The 19,409-nt window shown below is 45.2% G+C and overlaps 2 protein-coding genes across 2 annotated transcripts in view; both read left to right on the top strand.

Annotated features, from left to right (window-relative positions):
* Positions 1-9,180: 9,180 nt before the first annotated feature.
* LOC124145571 (extensin-like) lies at positions 9,181-12,411 on the top strand. Its single transcript, XM_048389871.1, has 2 exons — positions 9,181-9,197; positions 10,137-12,411. Exons 1-2 carry the CDS (start codon positions 9,181-9,183, stop codon positions 12,409-12,411), a joined length of 2,292 nt encoding a protein of 763 aa, XP_048245828.1.
* Positions 12,377-19,409, top strand: part of LOC124145608 (beta-hexosaminidase subunit beta-like) — a 26,008-nt gene continuing 18,975 nt past the window's right edge. Inside the window, exons 1-3 of the mRNA XM_046515443.2 lie at positions 12,377-12,570; positions 17,211-17,481; positions 18,953-19,015. Of these exons, the coding sequence (XP_046371399.1) occupies positions 12,454-12,570; positions 17,211-17,481; positions 18,953-19,015 (451 nt within the window). The 5' untranslated portion in view covers positions 12,377-12,453. The remainder of the gene's footprint in view (positions 12,571-17,210; positions 17,482-18,952; positions 19,016-19,409) is intronic.

Raw genomic sequence — 19,409 nt, 5'->3', positions numbered from 1 at the left:
GGTGACCGTGAGGACACAATGTTGAGTATTTAACAGAGAGTTGAACATCGCCGTGAGCAGTGTTACAGTTACGTCACGGCGTGGGAGGGACTCCCATGGAAACCAACGTCTAAGACATTTACCACATCGTGGCAGCCGACCACACCGGCATGGTGCTGACCATATAAGAATCAGTAGCAAGGACAATCTGGGATTCTTTGTACTGTGTTCTTTAATCTGTTGTTTATTTTGTTTGTTTGTTTGTTGTTTGACGCCGCACTCAGCAATATTCCAGCTTTTCAACGGCGGTCTGTAAATAATCGTGTCCGGACCAAACAATCCAGTGATTAGCATCATGAACATCGATATACGCAATTCGGATACTATCATGCATCAACCAAGTCAGTGAGCCTGACCACCCGATCCCGTTTGTCGCCTTTTATGACAAGCATGGGATGTTGAAGACCTATTCTAACCCGGATCTTCACCCGTTAAATCTGTTGACGCAGAATAGCAATTAACATGAAAATAAACAACGTAATTCTCCTGTACATAATACACAGTGGCAACTACATGTCGATCTGGGGTGGCCTAGTGGTTAAAGCGTTCACTCGTGACGCCAAAGGCCAGGGTTCGATTCTCCACATGTGTACAATGTGTGAAGCCCATGCATTTCTGGTGTCCACTGCCGTGATATTGCGGAGTATTGCTAAAAATGGCGTACAACTATATTGACTCGCATGCAGATGGCCTCATTGATACTGGACATTTCAGTTAGATTTTTAATGAAATGTGATTGTTAGCGTAATGTCCGCACTCACGATCATCGGATCCTTTTACTACTAAGGGACACAACTCTGCACCCCGTTTTAGACCACTGGGACAGATAATTACGGTTCAGGGCAGATGGCCACCAGGTCTGTGGTCAACTCTCAGAACCTCGTGTTGACGAGGCTTAACGATTCTCAACACTGACTGGGCAGTCAAAACCAAGATATTGTTCATATTGTTAATATTAATACAAAATGACGTCGTTCATTGTTTAGAAGGTGTCAAACGGTAATTAACTTCCAATGATGACGGGGTGGGGGATGGGGTCTTAATCGTCGAAGGCGCCACAGTTCGCTGTGCAGAGTTGCGTCCTTTGGGCACGCCAGAAACCAATGATTGAGGTTCGAATCCCGGTTTGCCCCGATTATCTTTCTGGGTTTGTCAGCACCATACCTGTGATCGCGGGTTTCACCAAAGTGGTAAACGTCTGAGACCTGCATCACTTTGGTCTTTCCTCCCACGTAAGGCTGACACGCCGTGATGTAACTGTAATGCTGTTAAAAGCGGCGTTAAACCCAACTCACTCACTCACTCACTACACTGATGACGGTGCATGGTATTGAAGACTTACGCAATTGAAAATTAAAATTAAAAGAGGATAAGAAGTTAAAAAAACAACCTGCCTATATATACAGTACCAGCCCAGCCGACCCGGTGGGTTAGAATAGGTCCTCAGCAACCTATATTCTTGCCGTAAAAGGCGACTATGCTTGTGGTAAGAGGCGACTAACGGGACCGGGTGGTCAGGCTCGCTGACTTGGTTGATGCTTGTCATCGTATCCCAATCGCGGGAATCGATGCTCATGATGTCAATCACTGGATTGTCTGGTCCACACTCGATTATTTACAAACGCCGTCATATCGCTGGAATATTAGTGAGTGCGGCGTTAAACAACAAACAAACTTTCAGCTGGTACACACGTTATTTGACGCCCCCTCGACGTTCCTTGTCAGTGAGCTGTGAGAGAATTAGCTGACACGAGATTATTGTCAATTTCCCTTGGTTTTTTTGTTCACTTGAAGTGAGGTGCACCCCAGCCACCACCACCCCACCCCTCTTTCTCCCCCTCTCCACCACCCGACCTTTCTTCGTGACGAGAATCACACGAACTATTTACCTTAGCGACCTCCTACATAGGACATATCTTACATACTCCCCACGTGACCACGGCCTCGCCACGTGGCGGCTCTGTGAGTTTCCCTTTGATGTTCTCAATTGTATTTCTCGCCTGTTACCGATTCCTTCCAGTGCCATCCCCTGGTGCGGCCACAGCTAACGTGTGTCGACACGCCGCTCAGCTGCTATTATCGTTTTTTTGTGTTATTCATGTTGTCTGTGAAATCTTATTGAAACCAACAAAAGCTGTCGGTAAACGATTTGACGTGTTGTACTCAATTTACTTTGGGAGAAAACATTCGATTATGGAAATAAGAATTACTGGAATAACTATTAATAATTTGACAGATCAAAAGCACCTATTAACGCCGTGTTAATGCATTTTGTTGAAAGGATGTTTTCAAACTGTGGAATAAATATCTCATCTATTAGGCTAGCCCGTCGACCGAGTTTGATCGTTGTCGACGATGTTGCAATGGGTGATCAGATTCAAGTAATGATGCTTTTACTGCTGTCATTGAAGATGTGTTTTATCATCCACTGATTGGCATTTGACTGAGGGAAAACTGTACCAACCTTTGACATAGTACGAATGTATCAGTCACAGCGTGAAACCTTTTAGATTAACTGAATAAATCGGTTTATCAAATGTGCACTCACGTTTTCTATGTACGTAATATGGATGGTCGTGTTCTCGGCATAACTAACTCACTCACGAACGAACGGTCGATCGATTGATACCGGTAACACGGTTCACGTGCATATAGTACAATGTTATCCCATTCGATAGTTGTGTCTAATCTTTTACAAGAAAGATATACGTTTCATTACATTGTACATCACATTGTACATCTAAATAGTCGGTGTAGATTGTGATACCACCCCCATGGCTTAAGTATCATTAAACTTCTGCAGACAACAGATTCAAACAAACCAAAACTGTAATTCATTTATATTCTATCTTGACTTTGTTTTAATGTTTTTATGGCAAACTGTTTTCTTGAATATACTGATTTTAGTACACCGACTGGGTCCCTGGATGTGTACCCGTGTAACTGGATCGACTTGACTGGATTTACTTGTGGTCAGCGACATGTATTCGGACGTATTAAACCATTACGTTATGATTTATTTTTTGTTTAACGCCGTACTCATCAATATTCCAACCATATGACGGTGGTCTGTAAATATTCGAGTCTGGACCAGATAATCCAGTGATTGACATCATGAGCATCGATCCACGCAATTGGTTACGATGACATGCATCAACCAAGTCAGCGAGTCTGATCACCCGATCCCGTTAGTCGCCTCTTACGACAAGTATAGTTGCCTTTTACGGCAAGCATGGGTTGCTGAAGCATTTCGTTATGCAGTCAACGGTGGTATGAAACGTGATTGTAAAGTCGACAAAAAGACCACATGTACTTGTGAAGTTTAAGAGTCCCATCGTATGAATATCTAGATGGGAGGACGATGAAGCTGCTACCGGTCTAGCCCCTGTTATTGATTGCTGAATTTTTTATAAAGCTTCGCTTCAATTAGGGCTTTTATGTACGATTTTCCCCTCCGTGGATGTATAGAACCATCTTTATGCTCTGTAGAATGTCGATAAATCACAGCGAAGAGCTGAACGATTTCTATATAAGCCAGAATGTTACCAATCTGTTAGGAGTCCATGTGCTATACAAATATGGCGAAAAATGAGTATGTTCTTTAACATCGTCTCCACAGCAGATCTCTTCCCCGTGCCCTGGAGCAGGCTAACGGAGGAAACTCATTGCGGAGCCATTTACATTTTTTTAAATAAGCGAAATTGCTGTGGCATCATCAAAAATGGAAAGTCAACATGGCGTATTGAGCACCCGACTGTGTGAGCGAAGATAACACAGTTTATCAATTGACAGACTCGCGTGACGAGCACGCGCTCAGCCCAAGATCAATGTTCGCCAATTGTCGCCGTGATGCGGTTGCGTGCGAAACACAACTTAGATTGAATAATGCTTTGTTTTCCTCCAAGACTGTGGAATTCGTCGCAAACTGTATCTGGAACCCGCATACAATCTACCTTCGATGCCCGTTAGCGCGGTATAACGAGATAGAATGTACCCCAATATATCACTTATGAGACGTAATGTTTTAGACAGCATTTTACCTTTTTTTATTAGGAGAAAACCCCATCTGATTGGCTGTGGCAGACATTACGGCTTCTGATTGGCACAAACGGGTGTATTTTTTAGCTTCTGTTACGTCATGGCGTTTGTGTATTCTGATTTTTTGTCACGGTAACGTCAAACAACTGACGTAAGTTTTCTATGGTCCCGTGTAACAAGGCTAATGCCGTATCTGCAAGAAATAATTCTGGATCATACGCTTTCGAAAAACTAACACTTCAAAGTTCGATTTTCGGTTTGTTTTTAATAAGAAAGAGCGAGTGAATGATTGTTGTTACACGCCGCAACAAGCGATTTTTAAAGTTATATCGCGGCAATGTACAATGTACACATCGAGCATAGACCAGACAAACCAGTGATTGATATTTTTTGTAACAATCTGCGTCGCAGGAGCACAATGACACGCAATCAACGACTATGAACACCCTGTTCCATTAATGTGTCTTACGACCAGCAGGTGCGGTGGGGGTAGCCCAGTGGTTAAAGTGTTCGCTCGTCACGTCGAAGACCCGGGTTCGATTCGCAACATGGGTACAATGTGTGAAACACATTTCTTGTGTCCCCCCACCGTGTTATTGCTGGAATAGTGCTAAAAGCGGCGTAAAATACAATCCACTCACTCACTTACGCCCAGCACAGGTTCCTGCCAATTCTAAACAGGAGTTAAGCGTTTGTGGAAATATCTCACAGCATAATCACCAGACATGAAATACTCACCAGTTTACGTAGTACTAATACACAGAATATTATAATAACGGCGCACTCACCAATATTCCAGCTAAATGACGGCGGTCTGTAAATAATCGAGTCTGGACCAGACGATTCAGTGATTGATATGAGCGTCGATCCACGCAATTGGAGCTAGTAATACTAATACACGGAATATCAGTACTTATAATACTAAGAAACGGAACACGGGTTCTTGTAATACTAAGACAGGGTGCAGCAATGAAACCTAAAAAGGAGTGAGTTATGTTTAACGCCGCTTTGAACAGTATTCCAGTTATATCACGGCATGTCAGCTTAATGTGATGCAGGTCACAGACGTTTACCACTTTGGTGAAACCCACGAGCACGGGTATGGTGCTGACAAACCTAGAAACATAATTGGGGTGAACCGGGATTCGAACCCACAATCATAGATTTCTGTCGTGCCTAAGGGACGCAACTCTGCACAGAGACTGTGTCGCCTTAGGCGACTGGGCCCCTGCTTGTTGTAAGAGGCGACCAACGGGTGGCCAGCCTCAGGTGATTAGGCTCGGTGACTTGGTTGATGCATGTCATCGTATCCCAGTCATGTGGATGCTCATGATATCAATCACTGGATTGTCTGGTCCAGACTCGATTATTTACAGACCGCTGTCATACAGCTGGAATAATGCAATTGCTGAGTGCGGCGTTAAACAATAAACAAACAAACAAACTAACAGTTAAAGAACATGACCACGCAGCGTACTTGACTATAACGCGGGATGCAAGGGACACGCGTGACTGGCAGCTGTAGGCGGGGTTTAACGCCTCTGTCAACAGTGCTGATTGTTTTCACCAATGTGAGTCCAAGAAATAAAGTTCTCTTATAAAATCTATATCTACTAAATATATAAATACAAAGCAAAAGGAGCCCAGAACAATCCTTAAATTCAGTCTAGAATCGAGGCAATCTAGACTTGCCATATCAATCTAGACTTGAGTTGGACTCCCTTTTAAATTTATCCTCTAGGGTTAGGAGGCAGACTAACCAATGTGGTGAATATGATTCTAGGACCTGCATCGCTTTCTTCAACATCAAGGTGAGTGAGTAAGTATGGTTTTACACCGCTTGTAGCAATATTCCAGCAATATCACGGCGGGGGACACCAGAAATGGGATTCACACATTGTACCCATGTGGGGAATCGAACCCGGGTCTTCCGCATGATGAACGAACGCTTTAACCACTAGGCTACCCTACCGCCACAACATCAAGGTGACTGACGTGAGTAGACCTGAAATGCAGCGTTAAACCCTATTCAGTTGCTGCTGCGTCATATGTGCTATCAACTTCATCGTCATCATCATCAACACCCACGCCAACGGCACTACGACTACGTTGACTGTGTTGATGATTGATATCATGAGCATCGATTCACGCCGTCGGGGTACAATGACCTGCAATCAACCTAGTCAGCGACCCTGACCACTACTACATCATCTGTGCTGTCAGTTTCATCGTCATCATCTTCAACACACACGTCGACCGTACTACGACTACGTTGACTGTGTTCATTGCTGCAGCAACCCCGTTATAACAACCGAGGAGGACAGTTGCAGAAACGGATATCTGCCCTATTGATATCACGTGACAATGAATCGTGGAAACATTCGTCACCACTCGCCCCTTTCCGTAACCTGCAAGAAGGCTATTCGGCTTGTCCCGGAATAACACGAGTTGGTCAAGAATGTAGTGGAAACTCATTCGTCACAACTCGCCCATTTCCGTAACCTGCAAGTAGACTCGTCCCCCTATCGATGAATGTTATGTGCGAAAATACGACAAACCAATCTGAATGCGCGTATGATTTCAAGTTCTTCGTCAAAGAATCCCTCAGAAATAATTTGTCATTTTATATATGTCTTGCATCTAAAAATATACCCAAGACACAGTTAAATGTGTTCAATCATACTGTATAATTCCGCATGTCCCGCTGTGCTGTAGCTTGCATCTGAAATATATATAATACATGGGGAAATATATGTGAACCATCACGCAAAGAGTTGACAATTGTTTTAGGTATGCCCGTTTGCGCTAAGACGGAACCCGGTCAAAAAAAATGGCCGTGAGAGGGGCACGAGTAGCTATTCGGCTTGTCCCGGAATAACACGAGTTGGTCACGAATGGTGGAAACTCTGTGAACTACCGGAGACACCCGAAGTACCTTAATGACAGGTGGTCTTTGAAATGTCAAATATTGCAGTTTCAAAGCTGCACACATCCATTTCCCAATATACTTCTTTGATGCTATCCTTCTTTCAAATAAACTGACGGATTTAGTTGCTCGTTAATCATCAGATTGATTTCAACAAAAAGAAATGCAGCCATGTTTTTGTTGAATGTTTAATGTTTGTGTTGAAGTGGAAACTATCAGTGAGAGTGCCAACAGCCCTTGATAATACCCGGCTCTGACAAGAAGCACTCAATTTATAATCGTGTAATTTCATGGGAGATCCGAGCTTCTCTTTGTATTGCGTGTGGCATCGATTGAGCATGTGTTTTAAATCACAACTGGAATTACAGAAACTGATAAAAGATGATATTACCGTTCCCCCTCAATAGCTGGACCTCACCTCCAGCGGGGAGATGAATCGGCGATATTCTAGCTGTACGACGGCGCCTGTAATAGTCGAGTCTGGATCAGAAGATCTAGTGATTGATATCATGAGCACCGATTCATGACGTTGGGTTACAATGACGCGTAATCAGCCAAGTCAGCGACCCCGACCACGCGATCCATTAAGTCGCGTTTAAGTTTGATCCCGGAATCTCACGTGGAGTAATGGATGCAAACTGTCGGACATCGGTCAGATCTAAACTTTGTCATTCACTCAAACTATGGAGTCGCTGAATGACTTTGAATTGGTATTTCGGAATATCACAGCGTGTCAGCATAATATTCGAAGAACGCCAAGCCACTCCTTGTGAAAGCAGTGATGTCGGGCCGACATGAGCCATAGCCCGGGCGGAGAATAAATTAAAAACGGAAGTGAGATGAAATGGGCTTAATGTCTCGTTCAAGATTATTGTACTTATATAGCGAAGTGCATGCACGTGTGTGCGTGGGTGTGCGCGCGCGTCCGTGCGTGCGTGCGCGCTCGTGTGTGTGTCTGCTTGTAATAGTCCGGACCAATGCCGATTCATAGTACTAGCCCACTGAGATACCATACTGAAGTTTAACATGAATACCCCACTCAGACACAGTACACTAACTCCGTGCCGACCAGTCCTTGATTTAGCCCCTTAATGCCGAGTGCCAGACAGGGTAACAACAAATACCATCTTTTAACGTCCTGCGCCCGGGCGGACGCTCTACCACTAGACCACGGACGCGGTTCCCCAACTCAAGTCTGGAAAGATTTTACAATTCTAGATTGATTCAGCTCCAGGAATTTAGCATTGTTCTTGGCTCCATTTTATATTATTTTGTATTTTGTAGATAAATGTATATATTTAATATAAGATAACTTAATATTTAAATGTTTAATGGGATTAAATGTTTGTCTAAATGGGTGAGTTATTAACTATACAGGAAGATCTGAATTTCATGAATATGTGTGTCAGCTATATCAGCCAGCTAAGTCAGAAGAACTACGACAAGTTTCAAACTCTTAATGCCCGTTGAATAACAAAACTAGGTCAAGTTACACTAAAGAGTGTAGGAAGTCACGATTGATGGATCAGGCATCTCATTCCAGGGGAGATAACTCTAGGCAACAGAAACAGATTCAAGTGACGTAAAATGGCGATGGTGCCCCGGCCTGCTGCTGGGCCTCTTTTAGAATCAACGCTTTCTGAGAAAGAGAATACCTTACACGTGATTTCGGTTTGGTCATTAATCAAAACACGGATGTCATATTTCATCGTATATAAATCTGGCACAGATGAGTGAGTGTTGGTGAACGACTTCAAAAGATGACTAACCGGTAGAAGTAATTGAATGTTGTTTTATACCGCAACACCAAAGAGTCAATCAGACTCCATGAGCGACAGATCACGTCAACTAAGCTGTAACCGACCAATACTCAATGTCTTTAGCGACAGACGTTATAACGAACCAACCTACAATGTCTTCTCTTGCGGTAGACGTTATAATACATTATTAAACTATCAGGTAATGACAAAATCTGTCATGTAACACACTGTTAAGCTATCAGATAATGTCACAATCCGTCATGTAACACATTGTTAAACTATCAGGTAATAACACAATCCTTCATGTAACACATTGCTAAACTATCAGGTAATAACACAATCCGTCATGTAACACATTGCTAAACTATCAGGTAATAACACAATCCGTCATGTAACACATTGTTAAACTATTAGGTAATGGCCAAATCCGCCATGTAACACATTGTTAAACTATCAGGTAATGACACAATCCGTCATGAGAAAATAAGCAACCTTAAAACCCACGCCGTCATTAAAGAAAAGAGAACTTTGATCACATTTTGTGAAAAACGTTGTGTTATCCGTATTCCTAGAAGCGCACGTAATATCTCCGTAATATCTGTGTACGGTGATCTCAGCTTGAAACATACGGATGAAGTAAACACTCCCAAACGTGTTGTTACTGAAGCATCGCATCTTTGAGACTACAGCTAAGTGAACATACGTGATCTTTAGCTTAGATTGTTAGTGGCGGTACTCTCGAGGGGGGTTGAAGTAGCGTAAAATAATTGTCCCCCTAAAAGGGTATGGTAGTTCAACATCATTCGAAGTATTTATATGTATGCCAGGTCTTTAAACGTAGTATATTCGTCATTTTAACCATGGTCCCCAGTATGGTGATCTCCCTTCACAATGACGATCTCTGGCCAATTTTTATCTTGTGTTGTTGACTAATACTTTCGCTTTTAAATATTCTCAACTAGTTTTAAATCGAATCTGTGATATTTTAGTTATTGTACTGTCCAACGTTGACAGCTTATTTTATCTAAATACATGTATTTTTAATGTATAACCTCTCGTCACGATATGGCTGAAATACTGCCGATGTGACGTTAAAACTTAACTCACTCACTCATACATACGTGAAGTCATGTTTTATATTAATTAGCTATTTTCCTGAAAACATTTTGAATCTGCTGCGTGTTTCTGACTAAACGAACGCTTGAAAGGGGCACACATGTACGGAGAGGTTCTGCAGAATGTCCATGAGATCTAAATATCAATGGAGGTATCCCTGGAAGGCACAGCGCTGAAAGAACATTACTGTATGTCCTCTACTGACACCCTGGCGTCCAGCACTTGTTCGCAACCCGGTGAGCCGCCGACTTTTAAAGGCCCCACGTCTTTTCTGAGTTCAATCTCGCCATACACTCACTTACCGCCTACATCACCCGAGTTCAGTCTCGTCATACCCTACCTACCGCCAACACCACCCGAGTTCAGTCTTGTCATACCCTATCTACCCCTACACCACCCGAGTTCAGTCTCGTCACACCCCATCTACCCCCAACACCACCTGAGTTCAGTCTCGTCACACCCTATCTACCGCCAACACCACCCGAGTTCAGTCTCGTCACACCCTATCTACCGCCAACACCACCCGAGTTCAGTCTCGTCACACCCCATCTACCGCCAACACCACCCGAGTTCAGTCTCGTCACACCCTATCTACCGCCAACACCACCCGAGTTCAGTCTCGTCACACCCCATCTACCGCCAACACCACCCGAGTTCAGTCTCGTCATACCCTATCTACCGCCTACACCACCGAAGTTCAGTCTTGTCATACCCTATCTACCGCCAACACCACCCGAGTTCAGTCTCGTCACTCCCTATCTACCGCCTACACCACCCGAGTACAGTCTCGTCACACCCCATCTACCCCCAACACCACCCGAGTTCAGTCTCGTCACATCCCATCTACCGCCTACACCACCCGAGTACATTCTCGTCACACCCCATCTACCGCCTACACCACCCGAGTTCAGTCTCGTCACACCCCATCTACCCCCAACACCACCCGAGTTCAGTCTCGTCACACCCCATCTACCGCCTACACCACCCGAGTACATTCTCGTCACACCCCATCTACCGCCTACACCACCCGAGTTCAGTCTCGTCACACCCCATCTACCCCCAACACCACCCGAGTTCAGTCTCGTCACACCCCATCTACCGCCTACACCACCCGAGTACATTCTCGTCACACCCCATCTACCCCCAACACCAACCGAGTTCAGTCTCGTCACACCCCATCTACCGCCTACACCACCCGAGTTCAGTCTTGTCATACCCTATCTACCGCCAACACCACCCGAGTTCAGTCTCGTCATACCCCATCTACCGCCAACACCACCTGAGTTCAGTCTCGTCACACCCCATCTACCGCCAACACCACCCGAGTTCAGTCTCGTCATACCCCATCTATCCCCAACACCACAGAAGTTCAGTCTTGTCATACCCTATCTACCCCCAACACCACCCGAGTTCAGTCTCGTCACACCCCATCTACCGCCAACACCACCCGAGTTCAGTCTCGTCATACCCCATCTACCCCCAACACCACGGAAGTTCAGTCTTGTCATACCCTATCTACCGCCAACACCACCCGAGTTCAGTCTCGTCACTCCCTATCTACCGCCTACACCACCCGAGTACAGTCTCCTCACACCCTATCTACCGCCTACACCACCCGAGTACATTCTCGTCACACCCTATCTACCCCCAACACCATCCGAGTTCAGTCTCGTCACACCCCATCTACCGCCTACACCACCCGAGTACAGTCTCGTCACACCCTATCTACCCCCAACACCATCCGAGTACAGTCTCGTCACACCCTATCTACCCCAAACACCACCCGAGTTCAGTCTCGTCACACCCTATCTACCCCAAACACCTACCGAGTTCAGTCTCGTCATACCCCATCTACCACCTACACCACCCGAGTTCGGTCTCGTCACACCCCATCTACCCCCAACACCACCCGAGTTCAGTCTCGTCATACCCAATCTACCCCCAACACCACCCGAGTTCAGTCTCGTCATACCCCATCTACCACCTACACCACCCGAGTTCAGTCTCATCATACCCCATCTACCCCCAACACCACCCGAGTTCAGTCTCGTCATACCCCATCTACCCCCAACACCACCCGAGTTCAGTCTCGTCATACCCCATCTACCGCCTACACCACCCGAGTTCAGTCTCTTCATACCCCATCTACCCCCAACACCACCCGAGTTCAGTCTCGTCATACCCCATCTACCCCCAACACCACCCGAGTTCAGTCTCGTCATACCCCATCTACCGCCAACACCACCCGAGTTCAGTCTCGTCATACCCCATCTACCCCTAACACCACCCGAGTTCAGTCTCGTCATACCCCATCTACCCCGAACACCACCCGAGTTCAGTCTCGTCATACCCCATCTACCCCGAACACCACCCGAGTTCAGTCTTGTCATACCCCATCTACCCCGAACACCACCCGAGTTCAGTCTTGTCATACCCCTTCTTCCGAGTCTGGCGTCAGCTCTGTTCTTGATAAGGCAGGCAGGGGATGTGACGTCGAGAGTATATACAGACATGTACGGACTGATAAACTAACTCACGCCACACTTACATAGAGGTCTCGCGTAAAGCCGGAGCATGGAGCTACCTGTGTTCTCACCTGGCGGTTGTCTACCTGTGGCGATTATTCTGTTATGTCAGGTGTGGTATGGGCAGGGTCACGTGACATACATTGCAGCAAGACTTCCTCTGCAGGTGAGACATTATTACTTTGCGCGTAATAACTTTTTTTTGGAACCGTTTGACATTATGGATTTATTCAATGCTGAGATGGAAAAAAAAGCAAATAATACTTGACTATACTTTCACGATGTTCCATGTGAAAATATGTACATTCAATTTACTTATAAACGGTTTCAGTGTTTCTTTACAAGCAGCAGACATACCATAGACACTGACGAGCAAAATGTACTATACCAAATAGGCATGAAGATCCGGGTTACAATAAGTCTTTATCAAACCCATGCTTGTCGTACTAGGCAACTAACGGGATCGGGTGGTCAGACTTGCTGTCTTGGTTGATGCATGTCATCGTATCCCAATTGCGTGGATCGATGCTCATGATGTCAATCACTGGATTGTCTGGTCCAGCCTTAATCATTTACAGATCGCCGTCATGTAGCTGGAATATTGCTGAGTGCGACGTTAAACAACCAAAAAAACAAACACCACCACCACCAACAACAACAACAACAACAACAACTACAACTCAACAAAAATCATATTTATTAGAATTTGGATTCGAACATTAAATAATGTTCCGAAATCATGTAAGAGCAACCTTAGAAATGCGTCAGACACGAGTTCAGCTTGCTGTAGTTCACTGAATTTCCTGTAAAATGACTTCATTCGCTTAAATTATATGCACGTGCAGCATGATCACAGGCCGCGTATGGGTACAAACAACAACAATCCGTCACTGAACAAAGAGTCCAGGAATCAACAGTAAAATGCCACGTGTATCGGAAGAACAGAGAGAAAGTCTATTGTTGCGCCGCAGTGGGGACATGACACTGTCGCCAGACAATTAGGTTGCCCATGTGCAACAACGCCAAGTTGCTGTCTCGATACCGGCAGACAGTGGACAGACAGTAGACAGACAGTGGATAGACCCAGAACAGACAGACCACGTGTCACCACACCTAGCGAGGGTCGAGATGTGCGTATTGCTCACTTGAAGAACCGCTGCTTGACTGTTACGTCATCAGCATCACGTGCCCAAGAAGCCGTTCACTGTATCCAGATAACTGCGTCACGATGGTATTTGGGTCCCTAGGCCTTTCCACGTTGATACGATAACATCGACGTCAAAGACTCGGGTGGGCAGGCCCATGCACAAAGACGGCAGAGCAGGAAATGATGACAGAAGGTTCCAACTCTTAATTCAAGTTTGATCTCGTGTTATTCTTTTGGACTGGATAATCGTGACCTCCACCATACCGGAACTACTTTTTTCATTCATAAAAGAAACCACGAGACGTCATTCACTTTTACAACTACAAGGCAGAACTGAAGGAATCTCATGAAAGCGGGATACATTAACAAACACTTTATTAAACCAAACAAGATAGCAAAACGCATCCAATTCGGGAAGAACGCACGTCTCGTTGTTGCATCCAGGAGACAGCACCAGTAGGAGCGTGGTGGCAGCGTTATGATTTGACCGGGATATGTGGTCAGGAAGGACGGACCTGTTTGTGTTGAAGGCTAATCTCACAGCACAACGTTACCTCACTCACTCACTCGCTTCCTACAACAGAGCCTACAGATCCTGGTTTAACATTGGAAGGCGGGACCACGTCAGAATGTATCGCCGTCACTTTCTGCAGGGTAATAACGTCGGTTCGAACGACCCTGCCATTCCGCCAACATATCTTACTTGATACAGGGCTGATGGGAGGGGTGATGGGAGGGGTGATGGGAGGGGTGAATGGCACCAAATGACGTAACAAGAAGTCCAACGAATGAACGAACAGACGAACGACACGTGCGTGCGTGCGTGCGAGCGTGCGAGCGTGCGTGTCTTGACTTGACGCGCTACTGCATGTGATCACTGCAATTCCATCATACAGTGTGACTTTAGTCTCCGCCATATTGTGTTCATAGTGAATGCACACTGACAGTACTCCCCTATAAGCTTGTTGTTGCCCTCGTGGAGCCTGTGTTGTGGCGGCCAGTGCGTTATCATCGCGTATCACTGCTGTTTTGTGATTACAACGCTACATTGGAATATCTCCTGACATATTGTATGGTACAGTTTCTTCCTGCCGTCAGTGTATCTTAACTGACCCAGTAACTGTACTCTTTTTTGGCAGTCAAAACGCTTTTACGCTTTTTTTGCCACATACCTGCCCTTGTTAAATAAACAGTAATGTTCATGAATCACCACATTAAAGCTTTATCTTGCGGGATAGTTTCGAGGAGATGTGGAGAGTTCAACTTGAATTCAAGATGACCTCAACCTTCGACATACACACACGCTCGCACAGACAGATATAGAGACACACGCACGCAGGCACGCAGGCACAGAGACAGACACACGCACGCAAGCACACACTGACACAGACACAGATACACAAGCTCGCACGTACACAGAGACACACTCACGCACGCACACACAGACACGCACACACAAACAGACCCGCACGCACGCACGCACGCACAGACAGACACAAACACACAAACAGACCCGCACGCACACACAGACACACGTACGTGCGCACGCACGCGCACACACGCACGCACGCACTCACGCAAACACACAGACACAGTCACACGCACGCACGCATGTACACACAAACACACACTTGTATATACGGGGATATTGCTGAGCGCCAAACAAATAAACAAAAAAGGTGAGGCGTTCGATTTCATCTGTACGGTTTACAGAACAGGAAATTGAAAACAGTTTCTTTTTTACCTAAGTGTACTGGACAGCCCCCTACCTGTAGTTATAACACACACGTACACAGCAGTAGCCCCGTTGTGGACCAGGGTACGATGTGATGATTAATGTGACTGGCCTATCTCCCCCGGTGCCCTGGGGCCTCTGAGCCTGATTGACGTTGTTTGAGTGAGTGAGTGAGTATGGTTTTACGCCGCTTTTAGCAATAATCCAGCAATATCACGGCGGGGGGACACCAGAAATGGGCTTCACACATTGTACACATGTCGGGAATCGAACCCGGGTCTTCGGCGTGACGAGCGAACGCTTTAACCACTAGGCTACCCGACCGCCCCCGACGTTGTTTGAATATGTCACAAGTATATGTAATATCACAGGCTGACATCGTGATTAAACCTATCTCTGAAAACCACACTTCATTGCTAGCCAGTGTATAGTGTCCTGTGATTGTTATACACCTTCACTGAAGCTGTTTGTGAACTGGCCGATCGATGGCTACTTTAAGTTAACATTTGTAGTTGGCACAGAGACAACATTGAAATGGGCTTCACACATTGTACCCATGTCGGGAATCGAACCCGGGTCTTCGGCTTGACGACCGAACGCTTTAACCACTAGGCTACCCGACCGCCCCCTGGGTTCGCTAGGATGATTAATGTGAGTGGCCTAGCTACACTGGTGCTCTCGGGCCTCTGTAGATTGATTTACCTTGTTTGGGGATGTCAAACGTTTATTTAATATCACAGGCTGTCCACATCTTGATAAAACCTGAAAACCACACTTCATTGCATAGCCAGTGTATAGTGTCCTGTGATTGTGTCACACACCTTCACTCAAGCCGTCTGTGAAATGGCCGACCGATGGCTACCTTTAAGCTTGTACTTGGCACAGAGACAACGTTGTCAAGACCACGTGTCACATTATGCATCAAGTTATTATCTGGGGTGACAAATGAGTCTTGCTGTCTGCAAGTGTTTGTTGTGTGGCGCTGTGAGTCTCTGGGGCTAATGGGCGAATGTGTACAGTGTGTCAACCCCAGGTGATGGAGCGTTAGATACAGATAGAGCGGACCACACCTATCAACGCACGGTCAATCCGCCATGTTTAAGTCGAGGATCCAATCGAATGTCTATGTTCTCTGTGTTTCTTTAATAGCTTTTCAACATGTTCAAAATATTTCTTTAGTGTAATGTTTATTTGTTTAGCGCCGCACTCGGCAATATTCCAGCTGTATGGCGGCGGTCTGTACCGTCATGAAGCTGGAATATTGCTGAGTGCGGCGTTAAACAACAAACAAACAAACAAACAAACAAACAAAACATAATCGAGTCTGAACTAGACAATCCAGTGATTGACATTTTGTTTGAACATATATAGGCACCTGGCGATATTTCATACACTAACGGATGTGAACCGCGCTGTTTTGTTTGAACGTATATAGGTACCCTTTCATACACTAACGGATGTGAACCGCGCTGTTTTGTTTGAACGTACATAGGCACCCGGCGATATCTCATACACTAACGGATGTGAACCGCGCTGTTTTGTTTGAACGTATATAGGCAGCCGGCGATATCTCATACACTAACGGATGTGAACCGCGCTGTTTTGTTTGAACGTACATAGGCACCCGGCGATATTTCATACACTAACGGATGTGAACCGCGCTGTTTTGATTGTACGTGTATAGGTACCCGGTAATATTTCATACAATAACGGATGTGAACCGCGCTGTTTTGTTGCCGTCTTGACCATTTGGGTATCTATTTTACGCGTCGACATGAAATCTTGACGAGAAATATTTGATCGATATAACAATTCTTCATCAGGAAGAGATTACGAATTTCATATTTTGAAATCTGATGATCCATCTTTAATGTGTTCTTTTATTATATCTATACAATGTCATGCTATTTTCTTCTATTACAAGGGTCAACGCGCAAAGCCTGGTAGTCCGTGGCCGCTACCTGCGCACATGACACAAACAGACCATATATGGGCATTGGATCCAGCCTCGTTTTCATTTACTTCCAACATTGAAAGCTGTGACATTTTGACACAGGCATTTCAGCGATACCGGAAGTTAAGTTTCTTTGACCGGAAATCAAGTAAGCCTACAAGAAATGTCCTTGAAGGTCTGAGGGTGAATGTCAAGGACGCGGCATGTGACGGGTACCCCAGTTTCGAGATGGATGAGTCTTGTAAGTGGAATACGGATAGTGTTTACTCCAGTTACAAATGCCATTGTAAATAAACGGGCAGATAATGAGTGTGATAAATCTGTGTCCTTGTCAGCAGGTCAGTGTCAGATTTTGTTTGTATTTAGTTCAAGATTTGGCCTGACTATGATTCCATGCTGCTGGGTCTCCCCAAAGCGGTATTCGTCATTGACACGCGCCAGGTTTCTCCAACTGAAATACAACTGGCCGTGTGATGACGTGTGTATCTGTCACATACAGGTTCGTATCCCGAGGTTAAGTGACTTGTAACACAGCCTGTATGATTCAGTGTGTCCTGGTGGTATTGTCACCATGGCATGTCTAATCATTGTAATCAGATTATGTTTCTCGATACCGCCAAACAAAGATCTGAGGACACCTTATTACGGGTCAGAACGACCTTTCATCCGACCAATCAGAGCGTCGTTTGCCAGATCAGGAAAGTGACAGTCGGATTGTGTTTTCTTACCATGCATCCTCGAAAAGATTAACACGACAGTTACGGCCTGGAAGAAATCGTTCCGTCAAAATCATCTCTCGTTTCAGTGGGATAAACGTTTCAACGGAAGAGACGTTGCATAGCACGTGGGAAGTACTGCCGTAATGGCATATACCATATCTTACACATTCCAGAATGTCAACATAGTTTTCAAGCTTAGACTGGAACGGATGTTGCCAGTTTGAAACTAGTGCCGTAAAAGACGAGAAAGCTGCTTTCCGATTGGCTAATTTTGCCTGCTTGTTAGTCATTTCATTAGTCGGTCAAAGTTCGCGAAAGGTCGTTCTAATGGGATGTTCTCAGATCTTTGTAACGTCTCCGTAGTCTGGTGGTAGAGCGTCCGTCCGGAGAGCGGAGGGTCCGGGGTTCTATCCGCGTCATATCAAAAGCCGTTAACTATATAAAAGATGATACTTATTGTTACCCTGCCTGGTGCTCGGCATTAAGGGACTCAAACAAGGACTGATAGCATCGGAGTCAGTATAATGTGTCTTGGCGGGGTATTAATGTGCTAGCACAATAAATCGGCATCAGTCCGGACTAGTACAAGCAATGCACACACACACTTACACAATCAAGTCGTTATATAAGTACAATAATTTTGGACGCGACCTTAAACCCCATTTCACCACACCTCAGATCTTTGTCAAGCGGTAGTGAGAACTAACATATTATTTTATTGAGATTGGGATTCGAACCTGGTCCGTGACATGCCACCAAGATATAGTAACCTAATAACAGTTTGGCACATATATTCGGTACCTGGACTCACCCAACATGATTGGCACAGTCGTCTTGTTACTACCGTGCTCGTGGATTTCACCTAAGTAGAACACGTCTAAGACGTGCATCACTTCAGGCTCTCCTCCCACATAACATGCTATGCAAATAACCATATTACAACCACTCAAAGCGTCGACGAACGCAACTAATGCCTTAGAATTTCCTACCTAGATACCCTCAATGTGACGTCATCAGCTGTCATGGCCGCTCAATCCGTGTGGGGAGCTCTCCGAGGTAGGAATCTTGGTTCCATTCAGAAAGTATACAGAACTCCAGATAAGCTGCGTATCTGCGTAAAATACGCATCAGAAATGCAGAAATACGCAGTAAAATGAAATCCAAGGGTATCAAATACGCAACGAACATTACAGATACGCTACAAAAATCAAACGTGTATCATCAAAATATTGTGAAGTAAACCTGCGTATTCGATTAGCAAATCTGCAACTTATTTTGAAATTATAAACGGGCATTCCGTCAACCACCTTGCCAAACTCCACGATGACAGTTACATCATGATCATTTGCCATCACACTTTCTTGTGGAAGTATGGTGGTATTTTTGAGTTCTGTAAAGCTCTCCAACCTACACGACACCAGTTTGCAGGGACTAGATGAAGAGTGTTTTT

Source organism: Haliotis rufescens, unplaced genomic scaffold (assembly GCF_023055435.1).
Source record: "Haliotis rufescens isolate VD_foot unplaced genomic scaffold, xgHalRufe1.0.p SCAF_8, whole genome shotgun sequence".
NCBI classification, from domain to species: domain Eukaryota; kingdom Metazoa; phylum Mollusca; class Gastropoda; order Lepetellida; family Haliotidae; genus Haliotis; species Haliotis rufescens.
This window is presented reverse-complemented; position numbering and strand designations above follow the sequence as displayed.